At 37.6% G+C, this 13,527-nt stretch overlaps 1 protein-coding gene across 2 annotated transcripts in view; it reads left to right on the top strand.

Moving 5' to 3' along the window:
• Positions 1–632: 632 nt before the first annotated feature.
• Positions 633–13,527, top strand: part of LOC138752637 (adenylate cyclase type 1-like) — a 288,403-nt gene continuing 275,508 nt past the window's right edge. For both annotated transcript variants that reach the window (XM_069915391.1, XM_069915395.1), the window contains exons 1-2: positions 633–761; positions 3,061–3,179. In XM_069915391.1, the coding sequence (XP_069771492.1) occupies positions 648–761; positions 3,061–3,179 (233 nt within the window). In that variant the 5' untranslated portion in view covers positions 633–647. The remainder of the gene's footprint in view (positions 762–3,060; positions 3,180–13,527) is intronic.

Here is a 13,527-nt window from a genome sequence, read left to right as displayed (position 1 = left end):
CAGGGCCACTCTTGCCGATCTCGGTCAATTGTCTCATCTATCTCTGCTTGCCCTCTGCCACGATCTGGTCAGCATTATTTCACCCTCCGTTGACAAACTCCCCACTTCGTGCCCTTTCCTCAACGTTACCATTATTTGCCAATTCTGGATTCAGAGTGAACGATCCCTTGCGAAATTTCGGAACCAGTCCTCGAAAAGTTCTGCTCTCCTCCCGTCGGAGAAAAGACGGGAGTCTCGGAAGCGCGGTTGGTGACTAGGAAGGCGAAAAGCTCTAGCTTGGTCGGGACACCAGGCTCTAGCGGTGGATGAGCCGTTTAGATCCAGCGATGTCGCTGAAGTGGGCTCCGCAGAAGCAAATTTAAACGTTACCGTGTTGACGGAACAAAAATGGAAAGGATAAGTGGTAGTGAACGAGTCCACATAACATGTTAGCTCATGTTACCCCCATCGCATTCACTCATCCGTAATTATATTGATTAGGCACGTGTAAATCTGAGAGAAGTCAAAACACCATTAATGTTAAAAAGGCTCTCTGGCTTCTATTTCTCAACCAGTGAGAGTCGGGCGAAGGGATTGACTGCATTAAGTGTTTTGTGTCCCCCCCTCGGTAGCTTGTGGCCAATGCTGTTCTGTTTGCCAGCGTGAATATGTCCGGGGTGTTTGTGAGAATTCTGACGGAGAGAGCCCAGAGGAAAGCCTTTCTTCAAGCAAGGAACTGCATCGAGGAGCGCCTCCGCCTGGAGGATGAAAACGAAAGACAGGTCAGCAAGCTTGGTTCCAGGCACGTTTAAAAGATAACGTTGAGAGAGAGAGAAATTCATGTATGTGATCAGGGGAGTAGCGAGGCACGATCCCAATATGTTTAATGGAAACACAATATTGCATGCCTAGATCTAGTCAAAACTTAATAGAATTGAAGGCGGTAGCTCGTACAACGAACAAAAATGAGGCACAAGACAGCGTGAAATTGACAACCTCCAATATTCCGCCAAGTGAATTGAATTAATAAAGTTGGACTTCAAAAGTGGTCGGCGCCCTCACAATGTTTATCGCTCTACGATTGGTTTACATTGATCTTATTCACTCGTGGTCCACTTTGACCTTAATGTGTTAAATATTTTTCCAAAAAATCCATAGTTGTATCACGGTTTCTCAGGTACTTTCTTATTCCATTTCTTGACAAATAATAGAAGCATTGCAAAATATTTGCACAACTTGAACTGTTCACGATGGATTTTTAAACACGAGATAAACATCTATAAATCTGGCAATAAAAATGAAAACAAAACTGCTGAGGGATATTCAGTAAGCCTGACAGAGCATGTATGCAAGTTAAAACATTGAATTTTGTGGCATTTATTCCACCCTCTGGGAGGAAGGAATCCCCATTCTAATAGCATATCCAAGGAAGGTTACAAGCCAAATATTAATTTACCTGATACCTCCACAAATAACTAACGTCTAAGTATTATTAATGTTTTCTCATTTGTAACATTTCTCATTCAACAACCGAGCAAAGAATAGATATAATGTTGGGACATTTTATTGTTATGGAATGTGCAAATGAGATTTCAACATTTGAAGTGTTTTATTAATTGTTAGTGTATATGTGGTACTATTTGCTTGGGGAGAAAGTGATTCACTGTGGAATATATACTACAGGAGAAGAGTGGATAAGAGAAATTTATGCAGCAATGCCATTTCCAACAGGCCGAGTCCATACAATTACATGAAGCAGATGACAAAGTGGATCTATGGAAAGATGGGATTGTTCAAATTGCTTCAAATGGATTGCCACACAATGTGTCAGATAGCTGCCTCCGGAGTTTTCAGCTTGTGTAACTATAGATCTTTAAACAAGTGTTTTAAAATTATTACACCTGCTTTTAAGTTAATATGCTGCCCTATGAGAAAATAACTTGCTTGCAAATTAAGCAAAAATGTCCGATTGACAGATGATTAAATGCTTTTAGTTTCAAACTAGGATCTAAGACAAATTCCATAAAATGAAATAAATCAACTAATTTTTCAGAGGGATTTCTTTTAAAAGTAATGGAATAATCAAAAAAAGTTAGTGAAAAGTATTATTAACATGTTGCAAATGAAAGTGAGCTGACACTGTAATTAGGTTTATAGTTGCATCTAAGAATAGTCCATTTTGTATTGTGTACAGTGGGAAATTGAATAACAAGTGATTTCTAGGGCATATGCTCTTTGAGAGTTAGTCTGCTTGCTGCCCGTGGGATTGCACTGCTTTCAATGAAATGCCGGTCAAGTGGTTTTTGTAGAGTAGTTCTTAATAGAATAATTAAACATAAAAGGTGGCGCTTATAATTCAAAATGGATTTGTTTGGCTTCTAAAGGCTCTCTGCCTTGTAGACATTTCATCTGGCATTTCCACTTCTGAAATATTTGGCTATCAGTTTGATTTCTTAATTCCCCATGGATTTTTAAATAAAAATATATCAAGATGTATATCTATCCTTGTCTTAATATGTTAGATATTTTGCTACTTAGATAAGTAACCCACTTTAATAAAATCATTACAAATAAACTTTGAATTCCAATGATTTTTAGTCTACTTTGTTGAATAAGGCAGAATAATATTTTCACTATTTCTGTAGCTGCTAGGAATAAAAGTTGAGCATTGCAGTGTCTATAATATACAAGTTTCAAATCATATTGGAGTGCAAGAGCTTACTTTTCCACATGTATCAATTCAATTGGAAATAGTTTAAAAATGAAAATAGACACTCAGCAGATCAGGCCTCATCTCTGGAAATAGATGTTCACTCTCTTTCGCTCACCATCACCTGCTGAGTACTTTATTTTAAAATTGTCATCTTGCAGGCTGCTTTGGAATCTGACAGTGTTTGCATTAACATTTTTGAAAGAATAATGTTGCTTTCATTCATTTTAGATGATAGAAAATTAATAAATTATTTTATAAAATAAATATAAAGTCAATGATTTTGTCAGTTATCTAATAATTACATCTACAGTACTCATCTTTATGGATAGACGTCTCTACATTTATATTTTATCTGTAATTTTTCCCAGGAAAGACTTCTAATGAGCCTATTACCAAGAAATGTAGCAATGGAAATGAAGGAAGATTTTCTTAAACCTCCAGAAAGGATATTTCATAAAATATACATCCAAAGACATGACAATGTCAGGTAAATTAATCCAGTCCAATGGTTCAACTGATTATTACTTGTGGATACTTATGTTTATGATTGATTACTTTTGAATGACGCATTTAATGCCCAAAATATCTTGCAGTACAGAGTCCGAAGTAATTCATTCATCACAACCGTGCAAATTGTAAATTTATAATGCAAAGACTATTAAAATGAAGGAGAAAGCTACCATGCTAAATAGCAAACTTTGTTCAGTATTTCAAATTGAAAATATTACACCATAACATGCATTCAATATGAAATTCCAGCAAGAGCTATGCACCTACAAGCTGCTGAACATGATTTAAATGATCTAGCGTTAAGATTTAATTTTTGAAAAAAATATTGATTACTGAAGAATACTTCAGGGAGCTGTTGGCTTCATGTGGAGGATATCATCTCTCACAAATGTGAGGGTTTTCTGAAGAAGTCACCTAGATCATTGTTGAGGACAAGGTGGTGAATATTGTTGACATGAAGGCATTTGTCAAAGTCTTGCATAGTAGGGTGGTCTAGAAGATTGAATTGTTTATCATCACATAAGCAGAGAGAGATACAGTGAAATCTTGATATTGTGTGCATACAAGGAACTTGCAAAAAGTTGCCATGCTGCATTTGGATTAGAGAAAAATAGTTCACAGAAAACTATGAAACTTAAAAATTTATTATAACATTCGTTGCATCAACTTTAACATATTGTTCCTTCCTTGCTTTCATTTATCACCTAGCATCTGATGTTTCACATGGGATGCAGAGTGAGTTTGCCAATTGGACACATAATTTGCATGGTGGTAGGAGTTTTGGGAGGGAATAGGGGAGGTGGGTGGTTCCTAATTGGAGGCCTGTGATCACTGATCCAGCAGGGATCTTGGTTGAGTCCACTGATGCTTTTCATCTATGTCAGCTATTTATAAGTTTGCAGTTGACATTATGGACAGTGAGGAAAGTTTCTTAAGTTTACAACAGGAACTAGGTCATCTGGGGAAGTAGGTCAAGGAATAGAATTATATTTGGAAAAATTTAAGGTCAAGCATTTTGTTAAGTTATAAACCAGAGTAGAGATTAAACTGTAAATGTTAAGTCCCTGGAGAGTTTTGTTGAACAAAGACTGGTACACAGTTAACTGACAAGGTAGTGAAGAAACTGTTTGGCATGGTTGGATTCATCAATACAAGTACTGCGTGCTAGAGTTGAGACATAACTGTCACAGATGATGGTGAGACCACACCTGGAGCAATTCTGGTGCTCAGTTATAGGAAAGGTGTCCTTAAGCTGAAAAGGATGCAGAGAAGATTCACAGGGATATTACTGGGACTGGAGGGCTTGAGTTCTAAGGATAGGCTTGATAAGATGGGTCATTTCCCCTGAAGAGTAGGAACTTGAGGGTGCCTTTGCAGAGATATAGAAAATTAAGATGGGCATCGATAAGGTAAACAGTCATCACTTCCCTGGTGTAGCCAAGTCTAAACAAAAAGACATAGATTTAAGGAGAGATGGGATATCATACAACTGTTAGGAAAAGCAGACTTGATATATCTATTGCTATTAGAACAATTATGAGGCAAATAGCTGATTATATCCTTCATCAAATAGTGTTCATCGTGCATTTGTTATTCATTTCTAAAAGACTTCACAGCAGAGATAAATAACTTTATTTTGCAGATGGGCAACAATTGTAGTACCCTTAGTAATCCATTTTTAGAATTAGTATCTGATGCATCAGTATTGAACTGTATCAACAGAACAGTTTGAACCATATTAAATTCAAAAGTATCCATTTTAGAAAGAGTAATCTGACGCTCATTGAAGGATAGAAATGATCTGTCCCAATGATTCTGAATAGTGTACACAACTCATTCACTTCTGAGTATAATAGGTATTGCTTCCAGCTTATTGAGTTGTCACTTACATTGTTATGTACAGACAATGGATTTACTTCAGACAATCACATCAGTAAAATCATCGCAATAAATTCTTAGCCATTGTGAATGCAGCAAGGCATGATATTTCTTTTTTAAAAAAAAACCAAGTCACCTCAAGCATTCAGGTACAGTGTTGGATGGTTCCTTATATTAGTGACACTTTCACATTTTGAGAGATTGATAATTTTTCAACCATAAAACTGCAACTATGAATACCAGGATTAAGTGTGCCTAAGGCAAACATTGTTTTGGCCTTATGTGTTTTAGAATATTTTTTACCTATTGAAATGAATTTCATTTTTCATCCTGCTCCATTGGAACTCATTTATAATCTTCATTCCTTCCCTAAGTCAGCAAATACAGTGTAATTGATTATCTGGGACACATTGCATATGATTGATTGTGATGAAGATCCAGCATTACATTATTCATGGATGGAGTTTCGGAGATTAAATGTTTGTACCTGTCTGTTCTGACTGTGAGAAGCCTGCTCAGTGTCTGAATATGCAAGCTAGAAACCTTTCTGGTAAACCAACTCAAGTTGGTCATGCGGGTTCCGATATCAAGCAGTTCAAGTTTATTGCCACATGTTCCAAATATGCAGTGATCGAGGTTGTTTTGCAAGTAGGCCAGTTAGACATCTGGTGAATAGCACAAAAGTTTAAAGTGACAGAGAGGGATCAGGAAGTGTGGATCAAAGATGGCACAAGTTTATTATTGGTGGAAATGAGACTCTCCTTGAATCTAATGGCAGATGGCCTCATACTTGTAAATTATCCTTCTTGTGGGAGAAGGATGAAGAAAATGTGACTGGGAAGGGTTAAGCATTTGAATTAATTGGCTACCTTTACAAGGCAGCAGGAGTTATAGATGGATCAATGACAGTGAAGGGGGTGGGTGTGCAATGGCTTGAGCCATGTTTACAACCCTAAACATTTTGTTGCAGCTTGGACAGAGCAGTTTCTGAACTGATAGCTGGAAAAGTTTTGGGTTGATCTCATTTGAGATACTGAGAGCTACATAATTTAATTTTGTGTATATAATGGATAATATCTTTGTCCAGAAATAATATTTAAATATAATAATACAGTTTATTACTTTGAATATCAAAACAAGCTCAATGCTGGAAGTCTGAAACAAGAAGAAAGTACCAGACAAACTTAACAGATCAGGTAACATCTGTGGAAAGAGACCGTTAACGTTTGCAGGTCTGCATTGCTTAAATAGAACTTTATAATTTTACTACGCATTTGACATTTGTAGTGGAGGATAGTCTAAATTAATTTAAATTATGATTAATTATATAAAAACAGGGACACCTTGGTTCAACTTTAAAGCATTGCTGGCCATTACTGCATTAGTGTGTGCAGGTCTGGTCACTACACAGTAGCAAGGCTTTGATTGCATAGAGAGGCTGCAGAGGAGATTCACCAGCTTATTAACTGGGATTGAATGTTTGAGTTACAAGGAGAGGCTGGGAAGTTGAGGGGGTCCTGACAGAATAAGAGAGGCATGGATAGTGGAGATAGCAAGACACTTTCCCATGGCAATGGTATCTAAGGTGATTTGAATTTTTTTCTGAAAATGTCATTGAGGATAGACCAGGGCAAACCAGTGGACGGTGTGACATGTAGACTTTAGCAAGGCTTTTGACAAGGACACGTATAGTAGGTCAGCCCAGAATGCTTAATTGCATGTGCTTCAGAGTGAGCTAGCCAATTGAATTTGAAATTAACTTGATGGCCAGAGTCTGAATGTGATAATCGACGGTAGATTTTATGATTAGAGTCCAATGAACAATGATGTGCTACAGGTCTATGTTGGATTCTCTGTCATTTGTCATCTATATGATCAATTTGGATGATAAGGTGGTTAACATTGTTAATTAGTGTCTGGATAGCAGAAATGAGTAAGCAATGTTGTCTAAATTTACATCCAAGAGCAAGATAAACTTGAGAATGGGCCAAGTTAATGGAGTTTAACTTGAATAAGTGGTAATTCTGTGTCTCAACACAAAATATTCTGATCAAGATTCAACCACATTTCAAAGATCACATCAATCAAACATCAGATTAAATTAAAGGGAGATCTTTGAGAATTCAAATGGAAAGAGTGAGGTTGAGAAGAGAAAACCTTGCTATTCATCGTGCAAGGATGGGTAAGAGTAGAAACTTAACCTGTGGTTTCTCTCCTCCCCTGCTCATCCTCCTTCCTCTCCTCCTCGCCCCTCCACCACCTTTTTAATTCTGGAGATTGCTTGATGTTATTTGCACCTGATGAAAAGTTCAAGTCTGAAACATTAGTTGCCTTTACTTCCATTGGAAGCTGCATGACCTGTTGAGTTTCTCCAGCACATTTGTGCATTGCTTGTTCTTTTAAATCTAGTATTGTGTAATAAAACGGAATTAATTCATGATATCAAAGTAAAATAAATCCTTGAAAGATGTGATCATTCCATGGGAGAATTTCAATCATAGTTTGAGGGTAAGAAAATTGAGTTTGAAATGAAGTCCTACATTTAAAACAAGCTATGTAGTCCAGCAGATGTAAACATTGAAAAATATGCTTCATAAATCTCAGCAGAGATGCTGAGGGGAAAAAGACTCAATCAGATGGACCTTCCTTGACTAATTGGGAATGTTCAGTATTATATAAAATTGATATAAAAGAAAAATAATGTTACAAAGATAAGAACAATAAAGTACCATGGTCAAACTTAGTGGGTTAAGCAGCATCTGTGAAGGGGAAAAGTCAGTCTGGGCAGTTAGAATCTGCAGGAGAGAGCTGTGTCTGCTCCCCATTCTCTGTGGCTCCTAAACAGCGACAGTGCTGTTGTTACTGCAGCTCCGGCAGCGAAGTCATTTTCATGTTTCAGGTTGACACACTGCCTCAGGACCTACTGAGTTCTTCCAGCATTCTGTTTAGTTTTGTTCTGGATTCCAGGATTTACAATCTCTATTGTTTTGTAAAGGATGATGGTAGGCAAGAAGATTGAGATATTTTAGAAACAAAGAAAGGATGACTAAAAAGAATTAAGGAAGAAGGTGGAGAATGAGTTCAAGTTTAAAAAAAAATATATAAAAAAAGACAGTAAAATCTCTTAATAAAAAAGGAATAGAACAGCAAAAGTAAACATTCGTTCTTTAAAGGGTGAGATAGGGAAATTAATTTAAAAAAAATGAGATTCTAAACAAAATGATTATTTTTGTTTTGGAAGACATTCAAATATTTCAGATTTATTGTCAGAGTACCTACATGACATCACATACAACCTTGAAGATCTTTTGCTTGCAGGCAAGGCAGAATTACTGCTTATTGGCAGTGCAAAAAAAACTGTACTCAATGTACACATGTAAGCAAATAAATGTAAGCAAACTGACTAAAATGCAGTGGGGGGGGGGGGGTGGAATAAAAGGTAATGAAGTGGAAACATAAGAGTCCTTAAATGAGTCCCTGATTGAGTTTGTTGTTGAGTAGTCAGATGGTGGAGGGGCAGCAGTTATTCCTGAACCTAGTGGTGCGAGTCTTGTGTCACCTATACCACTTTCCTGATAGTTGCAGCAAGAAATGATCATGTGGTTGATGATTGCTGCTGCTCTCTGAGGCAGCATCCCCTGTAGATATTCTTGATGGTGGCGAGGTTTTGCCTGTGATGTCCTTGGCTGTGTCCACTAGCTTTTCAGGGCTTTCCACTCCGGGGTATCAGTGACCCCATACCAGACCATGATGCTGCTGGACTGCACATCCCCCATCACACATCTGTAGAAAACATCCCAATAACGATAGATATAGGAGCTGTGGAAAGGAAGGAACTTTAAACAATCACCAACTCAAAAGTACTGGGGAAACGAGTAGGGCCAAGATTTGACTAATCCCCTGAACTGATGCCCTGCGTTTGAAAGGAGGTTGTTACAGAAATAATTAATGTTGTTTCAAACTACCAAAGTTCCCTGGATCCTGGTGAGGATTGGAAACCTGCAAATGTAGAATCACTATTCAAGAAGCAAGGGAGAGAAAGCGGGAAGCTATGGCTCAATAGATCTGCAGGTAGTGGCCAATACATGAAATGCAAACAGCCGGCACAGAGGTCCAATGAGAAATTTAAAAACGATGAATTAAATGTTGCCTTTTATTGAAAAAGGTTGAAATATAAAAAGTATGGTTTTGCTGCAAGTTTCCAAGTTGCTGTGAAGTCACATCGGGAATGTTATACTCAGTTTTAGTCTCCATAGTTAAGAATGGAAATGCTTGCATTGGAGGTGTGGCAGGCAGTGCTCTGGATTGACCACTGGTGTGAAGGATTGACATATGATGAAAATTTGAGCAGTGGGCCTCATGTTCATTGAACTGTAAAAGAATGCAAGGTGATCATTTTGGAAATTTAAATTTTCTGAGTGGGATAGACAGGGTAAATGCTAGCAGGGTTTGTTTTAGAACAAAGATGAAGAGGAATTTCTTATGTGACCATGGCTCTCCACTGCTGGTAAAGATGCAAAGGATGGCTTTAACCTGGAAAGAGTGCAAGAAAAGATTCACAGGGATCTTCCCAAGATGGGAAGGCATGAGCTTAAAGAGTAGTTGGATAGCCTGGGACTATTTTTTTTCTGCAGCTTGGAGGCAGAAGAGAACCTTAAAGCACTAGAGCAGAAAAAACTGACCCTTCGGTTCATCTAGTCCATGAAAAACTATTCTTCCTAGTCCCATGAACCTGAACCTGGATCATGCCTCTCTCCACCCATCCTATGCATATAACTATCCAATCTAGGTAAAGTGAATGGTCACAGTGTTATCCCCAGAGTAGGAGATTCTGAAATAAGATGGCATAGATTTGTGAGGGGAGAAAGATTTAAGTGACTTAAGGGGCAATGGATTCACATATAGAGGGCGATGAGTATATGGAATGAGATGTCAGAAGAAATGTTGGAGGTGTGTAGAATTCTCACTGTTGGAAGCCATTTGGAAAGAAGCATGAATAGGAACAATTTGGATGGAAATTGGTCAAACACTTGCAAATGGGACCAGATTAGATGTGCAATTTGGTCAGACGTGGATGAATTTAAGTTCAAGTTAATTATCATCTGACTGTAAATATTCAACCAGACGTTGGCCCCCAGGGTCTATTTCAATGCTGTACAGCACAATGATTAACTGTGGTGTTGACTTCTTGAAGGTATTCGAGGCAGAGAATGACAGATATTTAAGCTAAGGGAGATGAGGGACTTGAGGAAACGTTTAAAGATAGTGTTGAAGCCTCAATTAAATCAGCTGCAATCTAAATAAATGACAGCATGCGCGAGGAATTGGCTAGCTTACACCTGCTACCAAAGAGGAAAATGAGATGCTATCCATCTTGTTTATGGTTGGCCTCTCTGTGATGTTGGAGAAGGCCATTGACAAGCAGGCCGATGTGGGAATGGGAAGTGAAGTTGAAGTGATGTGTAACTGGAAAATCAAGATGGACATTTGCAAAATGATCACATAGTCTACACTTGGTCTCACCAAGGTAGAGGAGCTGACAATAAGAATACTGAATGCAGTAGACCAGATGGGAGGAGATGGACGTGAATCCTTACCTCATATTGAACAATGGTGCGCATATGCACCAAAATTCTTGCTGCAGCTGGAGACACTCAAGTATAAAGAAAATCTATAATTTTAAACTAATTTAATTATTAAGAGACAATAAATATATCAGATAGATATTGAATATTCTCAGTAATCCTAGTGCAAAAGATAGTAAACTTCCAAAAGTGCAGACAATCCTTTGGTGTTGACAGAGCAGTCTGATTCGTGTATCGAAGGAGGTTCAAGAATCTGATGGCTGTTGGAAAGAAATAGCTAGAAACTTGAGATACAGACCTTCAGACTTCTTGCTGCTATCTTCAGGTAGAATATACAGAAGTTGTGTTCAGTGTGGTGACGATCTTTTATGATGACAGCTGGCTTCATGAGGCAGCGCCTCACATAGATGTCTGCAATGGATGGGAGCTCAGAGCCTGTGATAGACCTGGCTGTATTTGCTTCGTTTCACAGCTCTGCATTCCTGAGTTTCCAAACAAGTCTTTGATACTACCAGCCAGTCTTTGATACTACTACAAGTTGGCAGTGAAAGTAATAAAATTGGTGAGATCTGTAAAAGTCCAGGAAGCAGAACCAATGCAGTCACTGATACAGCAGAGAAAAAGTAGGGTGCCAGAGCAATTTGCAGTAAAGACTCCGACACTTAGCCAACAAAAAAGATAGGCATAACTAGGGTCCACGAGAGTTCCCATGATCACATCTTCAATTTGCAGAAAGTGGGAGGTGTTGAAGTTGTATAGTGCAAGAATTTTTTTCAGGCAGAAACTGGCAGTTTTGATTGCATAAACATCCTTAATATAACTTTTACAAACAATGCTAACAATAATATCTAAATTAAAAGAAATTGCAAACATTTAAACAGATTTGATTTTTTTCTTTTACAAATATTACAGATGGGAATTATTCACAAGACAATTTTTATCATTTTAAATGTAATTTTGATCTTCTGTGTTGGAAATTCCATCAATATTAGGTGTTTCCAGTAAGTGCTTTGGTGTAGAAGAGGCACAACATTATCTATTATAAATTAGGTAGATAATGAAGTGATTAACACAGGGATACTTGCACTTTCTTCACATGCTGGAATTAATGACAAGTTTACAAACATTAATTGGGAGTGGGAGGCTAACAACTGCTGATCTGGTGTTCAGCAAGTCAACACTGAGCATTTAACTTTTCATGTTTAGAAAATAAAATGTGCTTTTGGCAGGATAATTTGAGTACCTGATCGGTTGCATAGTAGACTAAAATTCAAATTAAACACAAATGGCACAATTATCTCAAGATTGTTCAAACAGCTCAAAGGTCCAACCAGATCTAGATTCCACATTTGCCACCCGATTGGGTGGGGCTTGATCCATTCAGGTCGACTGACAGCTGGCCAGGTGTTGTCCTGTTCCCCCTTCCACTCCTGCAGGTACAGAGGTCACCCCCTGCAGTAGGCTGTTGGTGTACCACCACACTCTCCAATCGTTCTCAATTTCAGAGCATTTATATTGAGTTGCTGTGATTTCTCTCTAACTACTTTCACCCAACTATCAGCAAGATAACTTTATCAGCAGCTTATCCCTATGACATTCGTGGTCTCACTCTGAGTCTTTGTTCTATCCACTCTCTCCTCCTTTTGCATCTTGAAAACCAATTTTGTCTTAGTTCTAATGAGGATTTTTTCTTGACATGTTAACTATTTTTCACAATGTTTCTTGACCTGCTGATGTGTTTCTAAGATTTTTTTATTTGAAATATTTTTATTTGGAATATATTACTTGGATACCAAAGGCTATTCAAGCTGAGCTTTAAATAAAACAGATTTAAATTAGTTTCAAATGCTTCTCTTCCAGGTGTTCAGAAATTTCTATCTCAGTGTAACATTGCAGTCAATATGTTAGGAATGTATCTGGAAGACAGGACACCTCAATTGTATACTTCACTGATTTAGCCAGATGTGGAAGCAGCATGAATGTGTTCAAAGGAATATCAAAACTCCTTGAAGTGTCATACAGCATATCCTGCTGCTAATATTCTTGTTATAGAACTGTTATTTCAATTTGTCTTTGAAGTTGTTTCTAATTAAACAAACAGAAACAACTGCAATTTCATTGATCTGGTGCAATTTTGTGATTGTTAGTAAACTTATGGTCTCTAAAGTAAAGAGTATAGCTTTAGTGAATTAATCCTTTTTTTCCCCCTATTTGGCTTAATACTAAATTCAGTGAGTGATAATCAACGTAATATTATATGTTCATTCGTTACAAACCATGGAATTGTTCCCATCCTTTTATAGGGTTGTTACTCTTGGCTTTGTAATAGCAGCAAGCTATTTTAGATGCGTAGCAATGCAAAACACAAGTCTCACATGAGTTGGGCCATTAATCTGAATTGAGACATTTAGGTCCTTGTTCAATATTTTCTTGACATTTTGCACAAGGCATTTGACTAACTACTATATTGTAATAAAGTTTCTCATGTTTTATCCTGAAATGGGCACAGACCTTGTTTCAATTTTCAACCAGATTTTTTAACACATCAGTTACTAAAAGATTGCATTTCCTGAACTGTACTCCTTGTGGAGCTTGGAGATGCAGAAATCTTGTACCCAGTCATAGGAAGCAACTGTAGATTACCAATTCCTTTTTATCTGTGGTTGAGGTATTGACCATAATTGGATAGTCTCCTTAGCTGAAATGCATGACTGATTGGCATGTGGAGTTTGCCAGTATTGCAGTGATAGTCCAAAGATGGCCATTCAGTTCTGATACATAATTAGTGCACACCACTAATGTTACAAAAGATTTCCACTTGTTGAGAATTTATGCCCCTCTATGACTGTTCTTAAAGGTTTT

This window comes from Narcine bancroftii, chromosome 1 (genome assembly GCF_036971445.1).
Source record: "Narcine bancroftii isolate sNarBan1 chromosome 1, sNarBan1.hap1, whole genome shotgun sequence".
In the NCBI taxonomy this organism is placed as follows: Eukaryota; Metazoa; Chordata; class Chondrichthyes; order Torpediniformes; family Narcinidae; genus Narcine; species Narcine bancroftii.
Note: the sequence above shows the minus strand (reverse complement) of the source record. Positions and strands in the feature narration are given on the sequence as shown.